The 13,842-nt window shown below is 39.5% G+C and overlaps 1 protein-coding gene across 3 annotated transcripts in view; it reads left to right on the forward strand.

The window, feature by feature from the left end:
- Positions 1 to 13,842, forward strand: part of MDN1 (midasin AAA ATPase 1) — a 93,956-nt gene that overhangs the window by 46,965 nt on the left and 33,149 nt on the right. For all 3 annotated transcript variants that reach the window (XR_005858499.2, XM_419835.8, XM_004940386.5), the window contains exons 49-63: positions 625 to 845; positions 1,304 to 1,417; positions 2,226 to 2,358; positions 3,018 to 3,127; positions 3,547 to 3,680; positions 4,443 to 4,603; positions 4,944 to 5,064; positions 6,907 to 7,117; positions 7,259 to 7,490; positions 8,603 to 8,729; positions 10,413 to 10,583; positions 10,726 to 10,940; positions 11,042 to 11,423; positions 11,624 to 11,733; positions 12,634 to 13,330. Coding sequence is in view for 2 of the 3 variants with exons in the window: in XM_419835.8 (XP_419835.4) it covers positions 625 to 845; positions 1,304 to 1,417; positions 2,226 to 2,358; positions 3,018 to 3,127; positions 3,547 to 3,680; positions 4,443 to 4,603; positions 4,944 to 5,064; positions 6,907 to 7,117; positions 7,259 to 7,490; positions 8,603 to 8,729; positions 10,413 to 10,583; positions 10,726 to 10,940; positions 11,042 to 11,423; positions 11,624 to 11,733; positions 12,634 to 13,330 (3,139 nt within the window). In the remaining variant the exon portion in view is untranslated. The remainder of the gene's footprint in view (positions 1 to 624; positions 846 to 1,303; positions 1,418 to 2,225; positions 2,359 to 3,017; positions 3,128 to 3,546; positions 3,681 to 4,442; positions 4,604 to 4,943; positions 5,065 to 6,906; positions 7,118 to 7,258; positions 7,491 to 8,602; positions 8,730 to 10,412; positions 10,584 to 10,725; positions 10,941 to 11,041; positions 11,424 to 11,623; positions 11,734 to 12,633; positions 13,331 to 13,842) is intronic.

Consider the following 13,842-nt stretch of genomic DNA (forward strand, 5'->3'; position numbering starts at 1 on the left):
CTTTGCGTTTCTCACTTTCATCCAAAGAATTCTTCATCAGGTGTTGTCGATCCAGTAACTTGAGCTGTGAAAGAACAATGTTCCTCCTTCAACAGAGCTGTCTGCTAGAAGTGTCACAGCAGCCATGCAACAGAGCTCATTTAATGATTTCTTGTACCTTGTAGCAATTTTTCTCACAACAGTGGTGCAAAATCTGCCTGCCTGCCTGCCTATCTGCTTTGCTTAGTGACTCATACAGTGGGCATGTACAGCAGAACAGGCTTCTAAAGTTTAATGTAGCAACACACTGGGTATTTTTATCAGTGAAACTCCTCTTTCTGTCTTTTGTATCTTACTTTCACGTGTCATTCTGTTGTGCAGATCATATTAGGGTTTCCTTTGTGAAATGCTATATATATTTACTTCTGACATTTAACATAAATTTTTGGTAAGAGAGTCTGTAGTAGTAGATGCCTCTAACTGATCTGGGAAGTTGGAAAATGGCTTTGAAAGTAAATAAAGAGAAGAGGAGAGGTTATTTCATTGCTGTCTTCTTCCCTAAAGACATGGTGACCAGCTCGACTTGCAAAGTGGCACTGGCAGTTTGAGCTGTTGATGGCTGATCTCCACTCTTTTGTGTTTCAGGACACTACCACTGACTCTGCCAGATCTTCAGAAAATCATGCAGTCCACCCATCCTGAGAATCTCAGATTCAGTGCTGTTGAGATAGATGCAGACTGGGTGGATGAAATGGAAGTCCTCCAGGCTTCAGTGAAGTTATTCATAGAAAAGGCAACCAATCAAGATTGGACGTTGAGAGTTAAATGGCTTAATTTCTTAGCCAAAAATCTACCACAGGTGCTTGGTATGTAATCATTCAACTTTGTTTTTTGCCTCCAGGCTGATTTATTGTATTTTCACAAATCTTATATAAGAAGATGTGACATTCTCTTCACGTATTTATTGGTAGTAACAGTAAAATACCTTCTATATATTTGTTGTTAAAATACATGTCTAATCACTTGGCTAGAAAGTTAAGGAACTGCAAAACTGAGGTTTCATGAAGCTATGTTGCCTGAATATTCAGGACGGCAGCTGAGGTGAGGTCTTCATTGCTTGATTATGTTAATTGTATTAAACTTAAGGAGAAGTTATACAGGCATTAGTTATTCAGACTACTCTTAAGGGCTGTTGGAGCAACCAGCATTTGTCTAGAGTTCATGCATAGATGAGATTCAAGCTGTTTGTGCTGGCTCGGTTGAAGATATTTATTAATGTGTACTAAACCCTTTCCTTTTAACATGCATACTCTCTCACCTACAGATCCAGTACGGATTCAGTTGGAAGCAGGTGCTGTAGCCCTTGGCAGTTTCTATGCCAGTCCCCTTTCATCTGGAATCAGCAACATGATCAAGTTGCTTCAGCCAACTATGACAGGTACTTTTGAAATCAAATTGATAAAAGACATTCATGCTTCCTTTATTTGTTCTTTGAACAGGCAGCAATGCTTCTTAGAAAGTGTATGTAACAAAACAGATTAAATTGTAACTGTACATTACTCTTGTTGGAAAAATAGACAAGTATAAAGCCTTTCTTGCTGTTGAGAACTGCAAATATGGCTATTAAATGTATTCATCTGATGCAGATTAGATATGAATGCTACGAATGTGAATCCAGACTCTCTATCTTGTGACCCAGATCCTGCAGCTCCAATTTAGAAAGTAATAATGTTGTTAAGAGTGTTGTGTATCTACTACCTTTCTGACTGAACTGTTGAGGCCTCCTGTTTTTTCCAAGCATTCATTGTGTTGGCCTATCCAAAACCTGTGCTGAGGTCTGCCATTTTCCTTCTGTCTTTTAAGGGGACCTCAGGTCTGTAGATTCCTTTCAAAGCTTGTTAGATCTGTGAAAGATACATAAAGTGCGACTGGACCCTCTATCGATGATCCTAGGTATTTTGCATGGGCTGTGAAAGGAAAAGGAATTGGACTTCAGTTTGCAGGCTGTCTTTTTGGGTTTTCTGACGACTCAGTAATTTAGTATCTCTGTTTTGCTTTATAGAGCCTGTAGTCAGCGTAATGCTTTTCTGTTTTTGTGCCTGGAGTGAGGGAGTTTAAGACTCTCCCTTTGTCTTAGGATTCCATCTTTCTTTCTGTAGTGTTTTTGTAGAGACAGTGATTAGCAGAAGTCTTTCACCCTATAATGTTTTCTCTGTTGTTCTCTCTTGTCTTGTCTGCCTTTTCAGATGAACATGTGATGCCCCTGGACCCGAGATGGAATGTGCAGCTTTTGGATATCATTAGAAATTCAATTAACTTTGATACAGAAACAGAACACACAGATCAGCTTCTCATCCTTTTGAAGTCTGTAGCAAACCGGTGCGTCCCAAAATAAAAAAGCCTGTAAAGACTGCCCGGTGCCTTTTATCAGTACTTCTATGAACAGTTTTAATATCTTCCATATATGTTTTCAGGTTTCAGTAGAAGTGATCTAAATTACATGGCAGGCGTTTTGTTCTTAGTTTCTGCTTCCCGTAGCTGCAGATTGTGAGCAGTCATTTGGTACAGGAGAGTAGAGCTCCCAGCAGTCCCTGTAGATTGGATTACTTCTAGGATAATCCAAAAACGTGGGGTAAAGCATAGAAGGTGGGAAAGCAGCACTTGGAAAACTCTGGCATAAACTTAAGTTTTATGGCCCTGCTTTTGGATTTGGACCAGTTTTCCTAATAATAAGGAGAAACGTTGATACACAAGTTTAGGATTCACAGTATAAGAAAGCAGCTGCTCACATATCCTGCAAGTGGTTGTGTTGTATCTGCTTAGCACCAGCAAAGGAAACAACAGTGGCAAGTAAGGAATCTGCTTCTTGGGAAGTGTGCTTTTGTAGAAAGCATATTCAGGGAAGTAGTTATGCTACACTTGGATGTTGTTTCGTAATACAGTGGAATATCAAAATTGCTTTGTAGTTCAGTATTCTAATAAGGTGGAGGCTTTAAGTTAACAGTGCTGGATTTCTAATAACTTTATTTCTAATTCAGGGCAGTGTTGTTTCTTGACCGAGAAAAAAGGAGCTACACTGAAAAGAATTTAATTATCAGCAAGAAGCCAAGAACTAGTGCCTTAAGAATGTCTCTGGATTTCCACAAAGGTAGTTTGATTTTTCACTGTTTCTTTTGATTCTGTGTCTAATTAGAAATTCAGTTAATTTGGCTTGTTATTAAATAGGTGCTAGAAATATGACATATCCCTTTTACAAGTGGGATGTTTAATCTTAAAACAAAGGGGGAAACTTCATTTAGTAATGACATTCATGTGTTGCACTGAAGCAACTGAACAGTGTTTCTGTTGTGGATTTTTGCTATATTGGATGCATAGAGGTAATAGGGAGTTGTGTGAATAGTAGAGGATTATTTTTGCTTCTTTGATTCTTAGATCTTTTCCAGTTGGTTTTGTTTTGTTTTCCCACAGAGAGCACCTGGTGATTTTTACAGTCAACCCTTTCTTGTCATTTTACGTGGATGGAATATTCAGTGTCTTTTTTTTTTCCCCATCTTTCCCAAACTTTAGATCCAGGAAGCTACAATTCTCTTCCTCATGCAGTTGTGGTCAACCTCGCTGCTTTCTTTGAACTCTGGGATGTGTTTACACTTCACTGGGTGACATCTACTCAGGTGGCCTTAAGTGATGATGACATGCATGATGTGAGTAGACTTTTCATAGTATATTTACAGAAGCAGTGTGCAGTTAGAGCACAGAATGCTTTTTACTTTCAGGAACTATGGTGCTAGTGCTTCAGTTGGCATTCAGAATATGCCTAACACAGGGCACATGTTCATGTAGTACTCTTACTTGTTTCAGTGGCTGTATTTGTGGTCTGTCTTCTCAATTCTTTTATGTGAAATGTGGATTTTCACCCTGCACGTACTTTGTATGGGAATTATCTTTCCTAAGTGTACACACCTGCGATATAGATATCCATTTCTGAACTTTGTACCTAGTCTTGTGTGCTTGCTTACAGTAGTCTCATTTGTGCCAAAGAAGTGTCTGTTTCCCTCTCCAGTGGTGATAGAGGGAGTACCCACATCCAGCTCACATTCAGCTGCCTAGATTTGGGCAGCTGACCTGGATGGCAGACTGTATAGCTCACAGGAGTGGTTCACTTCTCACTCTCCCTTTCCATACCACGAAGATGGTTTAGTTAAAATCTAACAATGTTTTAGACTTGGTCCAGGAATTACTTATTTTTCATTTGCATGGTTCCAACTGCCAGCAAAGCAATGCAGTATCTTTGGCAAACATACACTTGAGTGCTGGTTGTGTGCTACCAAGTATAATAAAGCATTACGTGATTCTGAAGTTAATGGAAGCAGCAGTGTTTCCTGATTTTTTTTTCTCTTGAGTGAATTACAAAGTATTCTGTAACATGCTCAGCAATAAGAAAGCTAATCTTTTTGTCTTGTTAGATTTTATACTGCTTGCTGTGGCGTGATCGGTTCTGGACAGTCTCTGACACACTGACAGTGGATTCGGCAGGGTTATCACTTCTGTCTTTGCACTGGCACTGGGTTATGAAACATCTAATTGACAGAATTCCTCAGATGCTTATTGGATCAGACCAGCACAAGTGAGTGACTTTGATCTGTATTTGTGTTAAACGATTGTGTAAATTTGTGTAAATTACCCCTTATTATTACTATATACTATCACTAATTAGCATTGTTTGCCATTATTGTCCAAGTTGCGTTCCATTACTGATGCAAGTGCCATCTATTAAAACCTTAAAATTGAAATTTCATAGCATTAGGCTTCTCCTTGGCTGTATGATCTTGACGTTTCATTCATTTTCTATACTTCGAGGGGAAGGATAAGAGAGAAGACTTTCTTTTATGATGAATCCCTTTTTTTTTTCCCCTCAAACTTCTGAATTAACAATTGATTTTATGTGTGTGTGTCTTTCTTCCAAGAGTTTCCAAAGAAATTCAGTCTGTTTCACAGCAACTTCAGAACTGCTTAGCCAATCCTGCTGGTACTTCTGCCAACATGAAGCTTTTACAGAAGTCTTTAGGAAGACCTCTTCCTTTCAAGGTACGGATACTGTGCTCACAAAAGATTTGGATTTCCAGCAATGTCAAAATGTACCTTCATATAATCATAAATATTTGCAACATTTTCTTTTCATGCCAGCCAAATAAATAAATAAATAAAATCTGGATTTGCTAGGCTGATGAAAAAGGCAGTTTGAGCGTACCTCAATATATATCTATTTCATAGCATTTTTCATTTCTTCTGTTAACTATGCTTTGTACAGATAGCAGCTATTTAATGTACAGTGGTGCACAAGCACAAAAATACCACCACTTGCTCTGTTCTGGAAACTTGTGAATATCAGTATTTCACTTGCTTACTTAGTGAACTTATGGATATATGGAATAGAGCATGTATTCCTACACAACTGCATACGATAGGGCCTTATGACTTACTAAGACAACGTCTCTTAACTTGGACAGGTTTTTTTTCTCTTCAATTATTTCAGCAATTGCTGTCATCCAATAAAAAAAAACTTAGAGTAGGTTTTTTTTTCCAGATACAAGTCCCATTTTAAAGCAGAGCACAAGGAGATGTGCCAATTGCTCATCTTGGTGATAAGTGATTTGACCTAGATTATTACAAACCTACCTTTCTAAGATACAACAGTTCAAAAATGCACATAATTATTTTGTGAGACACTCAAGAACGTTCAGTGCTTATTGAGAACTTTCAGAGATTTTTCTAGATAGCCAAATGTATTTAATTGCAGAGGTCAAATGGCATTGTCTTTTAAATGACAGTAGCTTCTGGCTTTTTATGTATTTATTAATTTTTAAGTGTATTTCATAGAATCATAGAATAATTTGGGTTGGAAGGGATCTTTAAGATCATCTATTTCCAACCCCCTGCTATAGGCAGAAACACCTCCCTCTAGACCAGGTTGCTCAAAGCCCCATCCAGCCTGGCCTTGAATGCCTCCAGGGAGGGGGCATCCGCAGCCTCACTGGGCAACCTGTTCCAGTGTCACACCACCCTCACAGTAAAGAATTTCTTCCTAACGTATCTACCCTCTTCTAGTTTAAAGCTATTTCCTCTCATCGTATCACTGCATTCCGTTACTGAAAGTTCCTCCCAGGCTTTCCTGTAGGCTCCGTGCAGATACTGGAAGATCACTGTAAAGTCCCCCTGGAGCCTTCTCTTCTCCAGGCTGAAGAGCGCAGCTCTCATAGGAGTAGTGCTGCAGCCCCCTGATCATCTTCTCCCCCTCTGGACCTGCTCCAACAACTCCTTCTTGTGTTGGGGGTCCCAGAACTGGATGCTGTATTGCAGATGGGGTCTCACAAGTGCACAGTAGAGGGGTAGAATCACCTCTCTCGACCTGCTGGCCATGCTTCTCTTGATGCACCCCAGGATATGATTGGCCTTGTGGGCTGCAAGTGCACATTGCCAGCTCATGTTGAGTCTTCCATCAACTGGCACTCCCAAATCCTTATCCTCAGGGCTGCTCTTAAGCCATTCTCTGCCCAACTTGCATCTGTGCTTGGGGATTTATTGCCCTTAGTTTAGGTGAGTTGCTTTGTTGAGGTATCGTTTGTCTTCATTACTTACATATTATCTTGGTGAAGGGTGGAGAAAAAAAAAAAAAAAAAAGAACTTTTAAGGGAGGAATCATGGCCAATTTGTTTCAGTTTCTGTCTTCCTGCTGTATTGGTTACAGCTGCAGAAGAATTCTTAAGCTTTGTATGTATTTTGTAGTTGGTTTATGGGAACTCATACTTCAGCTGCATGCATATGAATTTGAAGTCTTAAAGTTCTGACTACAGTCACAGATTTTGTTTTTTTTGTTAGCAGTGCTGAAACAAATTGTCTCATGTTCGAATGTCCTTTTATTGTTTCCAGGATAAACTGGGCATGGAATGTTTTTCTCTAGTAAAAGTTCTCAGCAAACCACTTAACATCTTAGAGGCAAGATTGGTCTTTGGAGAAAGCAGATGGCAGGAAAAAATGTGCTGTCTGAAGACTGCTGCCACTGGATGGAAGATGAAAAAAGCACTGCTGCAAGCTGATGGTCTCATACTTAGAGCTAATCATTTAGAAGATGTTAGCCTTGGTATGTAACACTTCTGAAGAGTCTAACAAGATGATTCCTGCCATCACCATTTTTTTTTTTATATAGAAATTGAAAGGATATGTTTGTTGTCCAGAAGTATAGTACATAGCATTTATGTGCATTTTACACTCTGTTAAACAGGCCAACTAAAGAATTTCTTGAAAGCTGTACATTCAGAACTGAGAGCAGAAGGACTTAAATTTAGTCATACAGAAGAAAGGTTTACTGAAGATGCCATCTCCAACCAGTTGGACCCTACTGTGTTAATCGAACTCTGCAGTCGGATTCAGCTGTGGCCTGCAATGGAGTGCATGGGTGTGCTCTGGCAATACAAACTAACAGCAGATTATGTGGCTAAGGCTTATGCAAGAAGGTAAGGGGGCTGGAGAAAGAAATACTATGTTACTTTCATGAGATTCAGACTCCCTAGCTAAAAGCTCTAACTGTATATTTTTATCTAAATCTGTGGTTTTGTACATATATTAATATATATCTGTGTATATGACTATATGAATGTGTCCATACATGCTTATATTTAAATGTATGAATACACATACACTTCTTCTCTTCATGCGGAATGTTATTTGGGTAGCTGTAAAATGTGAGTGGAAAGAAAGAGTTGTTTATTGTTATACTGAGAAAATATCTTTCTTCTTTTACTGATTTCTGTTGACACAAATGTAGGAACACTGATGTCCAAGACCCTTGGAGTAAAATGTTAGACTCCAGCTCTGTTAAAGGTAGAATGGGTGTTGAGGGAAGGAAAAATAAAATCTTCTTAGTAAGAGTCTAACTGATAGTATTTTCCCTTTGATGAAACAAGTCCTTCATATTAGTAATTAATGTGAAGATATAAGACTGAGAGAGACCTGGCAGTGAAGGAACTGCACTAACATACATGCTTACTGCTGCATGCAGCAGGAAGAGCTGAGTAAACTGCATGCATATATTGTAGTTTAAATTAGCGTTATTAATTTTAGAAGTGTTAGCATTGCTTGAAGGAGAAGGTTTTTTTTTAAGCTGTTTTACCATTGCTTAAAAGAGAGCTCTTGGTTTATTGATTTCAGAGAAAGTGAATTTTGTATAACAAGACCTCTAAAATCACTGATTCTATCTTGAATGCAGCAGTCGTGATTTTCACAAGTACTGTAAAGCTGGAAAACTCTCCAAATGTTTTATATATTTGGCTGGACGTACATACAGCTTATAGCTACATATAGCTGTAAGCTACAGAAGATGCTGTTTCTTTACAGTAATTCACAACAATTTGGATTTTTCCAACTTTGAAGGATGCAAGTTTTGGGGTTTTATTAGAAGACTTGTTCACCTCCACTGTGTTCACCTTAAAGTACTGCCATTTCAGCCTTCCAGCCAGTCTTATATTCTTATGGCTTTGTCCGTGGTTCTGAATTTGTTCTATTAATCAGATTATTTATATGCCCTGCTTAGGCATTAATTAGATTGTATTTTCTTTACCTCCTACAGGGAGAACTTCAGTCAAGAATTAGGTACACGTTCAGATTTAATTCAACTTATAGCTTTTTCTCTGAAGTTGACACCAGCTGCCTCTCACCAGCTGTCTGGACTGTGGCACTTACTACACCTTCATGAAGTAAGAACCAATTTTAGTTTAAATTAATCTTGTAGAAGTTTTCCCCAGTCTTTTCCAAATAGATAAACCTCTGTAAGATTTGGACATGCTGTTTTTCTAGCTGTGCTTGAGAATAATTGCTCCCTTTTTTAATAAAAATGGAAAAGGTTACCCACTGTGAGTCTGCAAAAAAAACCCCGATGTGATTAAAACATAAAACACAGCTGAGCCTAAAATAACACAGTTCTGTATGACCTAGATTGATACTAGTGTTTCATTTCTCCACATATGACACAAGAAAACAGTAAGCAGGTTGAATGGTAGATGCCAGCTTAGTTATATCTGTGTATTTAGAATAATTTTATGCTGGAAAATATTTGTCTCTGATCCTGTGCTGATGATTTTTTTAGGTCTGTGTTGCAAAACAAATAGATTGAGGTAGTCATTTGATATATTTCCTGCAGAGCAATCTAATATGCCAAAGAAATTACAGCACGATTATGTTTAGCTACAATACAGTAATGGTTGTGTTCCCACAGTTGTCAGTAAGCTAGTAAGTTCTGCTAAAGTGCTTTGAAGTAGAATATTGGGTAGCTTTATGTAGGTGTCATCTACCTGGACTTCTGCAAAGCCTTTGACATGACACCACATCCTTCTCTATAAATTGGAGAGGCATGGATTTGAAGGATGGACTGTTCGATGAATTAGGAATTGGTTGGCTGGACGTAGCCAAAGGGTTGTGATCAATGGTTCTGTGTCAGGGTGGAGGGCAGTCACAACCAGTGTCCCTCAGGGATTGATCTTGGGACCGGTGCTCTTCAACATCTTCATCAATGACATAGGCAGTGGCATCGAGTGCACCCTCAACAAGTTTGTGGATGACACCAAGCTGAGCGGTGCAGTCAATACATTGGAAGAAAGGGAAGCCATCCAGAGCTCTTGGATGGTCCAGAGGACAGCCATTAAGATGATCAGAGGGCTGGAGCACCTCTCCTATGAGGAAACGTTGAGGGAATTGGGCTTGATTAGCTTGGAGAAGAGAAGGCTCTGTGGAGACCTCATTGTGGCCTTCCAGTACTTGAAGGGAGCATATAAACAGGAGGGGGAATGGCTGTTTACAAGGGTGGATAGTGATAGGACAAGGGGGAATGGTTTTAAACTGAGACAGGGGAGGTTTAGGTTAGATATTAGGAGGAAGTTTTTCATACAGAGGGTGGTGACGCACTGGAACAGGTTGCCCAAGGAGGTTGTGGATGCCCCATCCCTGGAGGCATTCAAGGCCAGGCTGGATGTGGCTCTGGGCAGCCTGGTCTGGTGGTTGGCAACCCTGCACATAGCAGGGGGGTTGAAACTTGATGATCATTGTGGTCCTTTTCAACCCAGGCCATTCTATGATTCTATCTTGTGCCTATATGCTCTTGTATATCATTTTGAAAGGCTGCGGAGTCATAAAGTAGTGACTGTATTCTGGAAACTTTCTCTGTAAACTCATTGGGTATTCCACAAAAAGGGAATTTGAGCCAGTGGAGATATCCAGAAGTGAGCCTTTTCTTCTTAATGAGAAGATATGCAAATGAACCTGTGTGAATTTGAAATGGACCTTAAGGAATATCTTATCTCTAGTGGAGAAGTGTTGTTCTCCTGCTTGATTCTCTTTTGCTTCCTTTACATTATCCTCAGATCCAGGTTTTTCTTTCTTCATAGATATCCCCCGGAGAAATGTCTGTTCTGTCATCTCAGCTAGTTAATGCTGCACTGGCATGCTTTTGGAGCAGTGCTTTCACCACAGATCCTGATTATTGGTTAACTTGGAGACCATTACCTGCAACAGAGGAAAAGATCTCTTCTAAATCCCATATGAACCCTTCTCTGAAGGTTTGTCTCTTCTTACCTTATTGAGCAACTAAGTTGAAGGCCATTTTATGAACTAATTCACCAGCTTTCAAAAACAATGCTATAAATTCTAGCATAGCCAATGCAAGATATGAACGATCTAACTCTTAATCTTTTAATTTAGGGCCCAGGTATTTTGACCCGAGCAGTTTTCTCAAAGTGCTTCTTTGAAATTCTAACTAGCAGCAGCAAGACAAGCCAGTGGGATGTCAGTGGCCTTCCTGTTTTATCATCATCCCATGTGACACTGGGTGAATGGATAGAGAGAGCACACCAACTTCATGAAGTCAGCACAGCCCTGTGGACCAACCTAGCTGTTGCTTCAATAACGGACTTTAGGTATAAAGAAGACCTTCCTTCCACACGTGTGTTACTTAAACCAGGCATGTTGCAGAAGCTTGCTTACCATGTGTAATCTTGTTTCATTCATTTGCCTCCAGATACACAGATTCTAGACTACAAGGAATAATGTTAAGCAGACAACTCTCTGCTCTAGTAGATCTGGTTCCAACAAATCTTCAAGAGGAATTTTTGAACTGCTGTGAGAAACTCTTCGTGAAGGATCTTGTTTCATATGAGTACCTTCTCAAGATACTTAGAAGCATCGCTGATCAGGAGTTGCTTCCCAAAGAATTCATGGTTCTCCTGCTCACTTGTCTGCAGCAGTTCTTTGGGGAAGGGTTTAAGGATTTACCAGAAACAGCTTGGAGAGGAGGCCTCTGGGTGAATATTGGTTTGCTGCAGATCCAAGCGTGGCTTCCACAGACTCGATTTGATCCGGCTGTTAAGAGAGAATACAAGCTCAAGTATGCCAAAGAAGAGGTGGGTGTAGAGTTGGCTTTTTTACCTCTCTAATGTGTAAAATCTACACAAAGGAGTTTGGCTTGGGTGTTCTTGGGCAAATTCTTGGTCACGGTTTTCAAACTGTGTGATTTTAATGTGTTTTATTGTCCAAAATGATGCTGTACCTACTTTGTTGCCAAGACCCAAACCTCAGAGAATCATTTATTCTTGCCTTTTAGTTACACCAGCTGGAGTGTGAATGGAGAACAAATGATTTGTCATCCCAACTGCGTACAGGAAAAAGTCTTGAAGACAAAGCACTCTCCAACTACATTCATCCCCATCTCCGGTAACTTCTTGGGCACTCAGCTCTTCTCTTTTAGGCTGGAAACATTGTCTCTGAATGCTGAGGCTCAGTTTTCTTTATGGTGTTTGTGTTCTTCTGTAGAAAGTAGGCTTATTGATTAGAAAGTAGCAATTGGCGTATTGACATGATAATTTAAAATACAGAAGCTGTTCTGCTTACTAGCAGAAATTAAGGAGTAGTCTGTATGCATTTCATACTGTCATAAACACAACAATTAAAGTAGTAACCCTTAAGTCTTGAGAAAATCGAAGCTGTACCCAGAAGTGAAAGTAGTCACACATCAAATTATAGTAGTTTTGCTAAACTGTGATAGTATTATTGACATTTTGAAATGAGGTGGTTTCCCTATCACTGTAACTCCAAAAAGCTTCAAGATATACCAGTGCTGCTTTGCAGAATTCTTCGACTAATCTTTGCTAAGTAGAAAACTCCAGATGCTGTTTTGCTGTCAGCCTTTGCCTGTGCTGCTGTGGTTAATATCTTACCACATGCAATACATGGTGGAAATTTAGAATTTGTAGCCATTGTTCTTTGTTTTTAATCTTAAGAGTTTAAAGAGGAAATATTAAGGGGATACTAAGGGTTTAAAGGAGATGATAGTCATTGAAACCTATTCTGAGTGGCTGAGTTTTCCTTAAATGCTCACAGAGTTGTTAGGTAATGAGTGAAAAAGAAATCAAAGTTTATTGGAGAAGTGTTGGAAGAATGCAAAGACAGGATGTATGTGTGGTATATGGGTGTCGTTTCTTGTTCTTACCTAATTTACTGTTTTACATAAATTACCAGAATGTTTGTTATGAATCTTCCGTTGTGTTAGTGTGCAGCCTGTGAAGTACGTTTCTTAAAGTATATTTCTGAGCTGATCATGTTGTTTCATAACAGGCTCTTGCAGGAAAGAATGCAAAGACTGAATGAGCAAATAAGTAGTCTTTCCAGAAAAAAAGCCTTCAGGCCTCCAGCTCCACTCTACGATGGCCTGTACCAGGAGGCTCACCAGTACATCAACAGCATAGCAAAGGTTTCTTCAGTCCAAGATCTTTTAGCCCGTCTTCTGAAGTTCCTCGGTGGGCAAAGACCTAAATCACTCCAGGCAATAAAAAATCTGTTAAGTGAAGAAGCATCTTGGCAACAATCACACCACCACTTCAGAAAACACTTAGCAGAAGAGTATGCTGTATTCCCTGATACCATCGTTCCCCTGCAAGCTGCCATCTTACAATTGCAACATGGCATGCGATTAGTAGCTTCTGAAGTTTATGCAGTGCTCCATGGTTCTGTTTGTCCAGCTGATCTCACCAACCTCCTTACTTCTCTGTTGATATTTCCATCTGTTGGCCGCTCGTTTCCCACTTACTTGGCTCGTGCAGAAATTTTATGCTCAGTGAATTCAGTTGAGGTCCTTCATGGACTTAAAAAGTTTTCTCTGAAGCACTCTGAAGGAGAATCCGAGGGAGTACAGAAGTCTTGTCCAACTCTGGAACAGCTCCTAGTGAACTCACTGTTGTATCTTCAATGCCATGTACTATCCAGAGGGGAGATGGACCAGAAATCTCTGCAGCTTTTCAGACATCTGTGTCAGGTAATGTCTGAGGCCTAATGGCCAGGATTCTTGCACTGAGCTACTTTGGTAATTGTTAGTATAATGCTCTTAAGCTTTTTTTCCCACAGAACTGATGAAAGATAATTTAAGATATTACCCCAATTTGTTTGTATTTATGAAGTAATGAACTCAAAGTCTATAATGGCTACTAACAGCTCCCCATCAACCACCATCCCACCAAAAAAAACCTCACCCAGAAAAACCAACAACAGAAAAAAATACCCACAAAGCTTTATGGAAAGTTTCATTATTTAATGGTTGAGAAAGCCTATGACTTGGCCAAGTGCTTTACTCCATACACTTCAGGTGCTTTTTCTTCACTTGAGAGAGCAATTTACTAATCTCCATTCAGATTAGATGGTGTTGATATATACTGCTGCAGACTGTAGAGAGTTAAAGAGCCAAGCGAGGTAAGTTCTGCCTCACTGGAGTATTAGATTTTGAGGATATTTTAAACATTACTTTGTGTCACATTATGCTGCTTTGTGGTT

The sequence above is a fragment of the Gallus gallus genome, chromosome 3 (assembly GCF_016699485.2).
Source record: "Gallus gallus isolate bGalGal1 chromosome 3, bGalGal1.mat.broiler.GRCg7b, whole genome shotgun sequence".
In the NCBI taxonomy this organism is placed as follows: domain Eukaryota; kingdom Metazoa; phylum Chordata; class Aves; order Galliformes; family Phasianidae; genus Gallus; species Gallus gallus.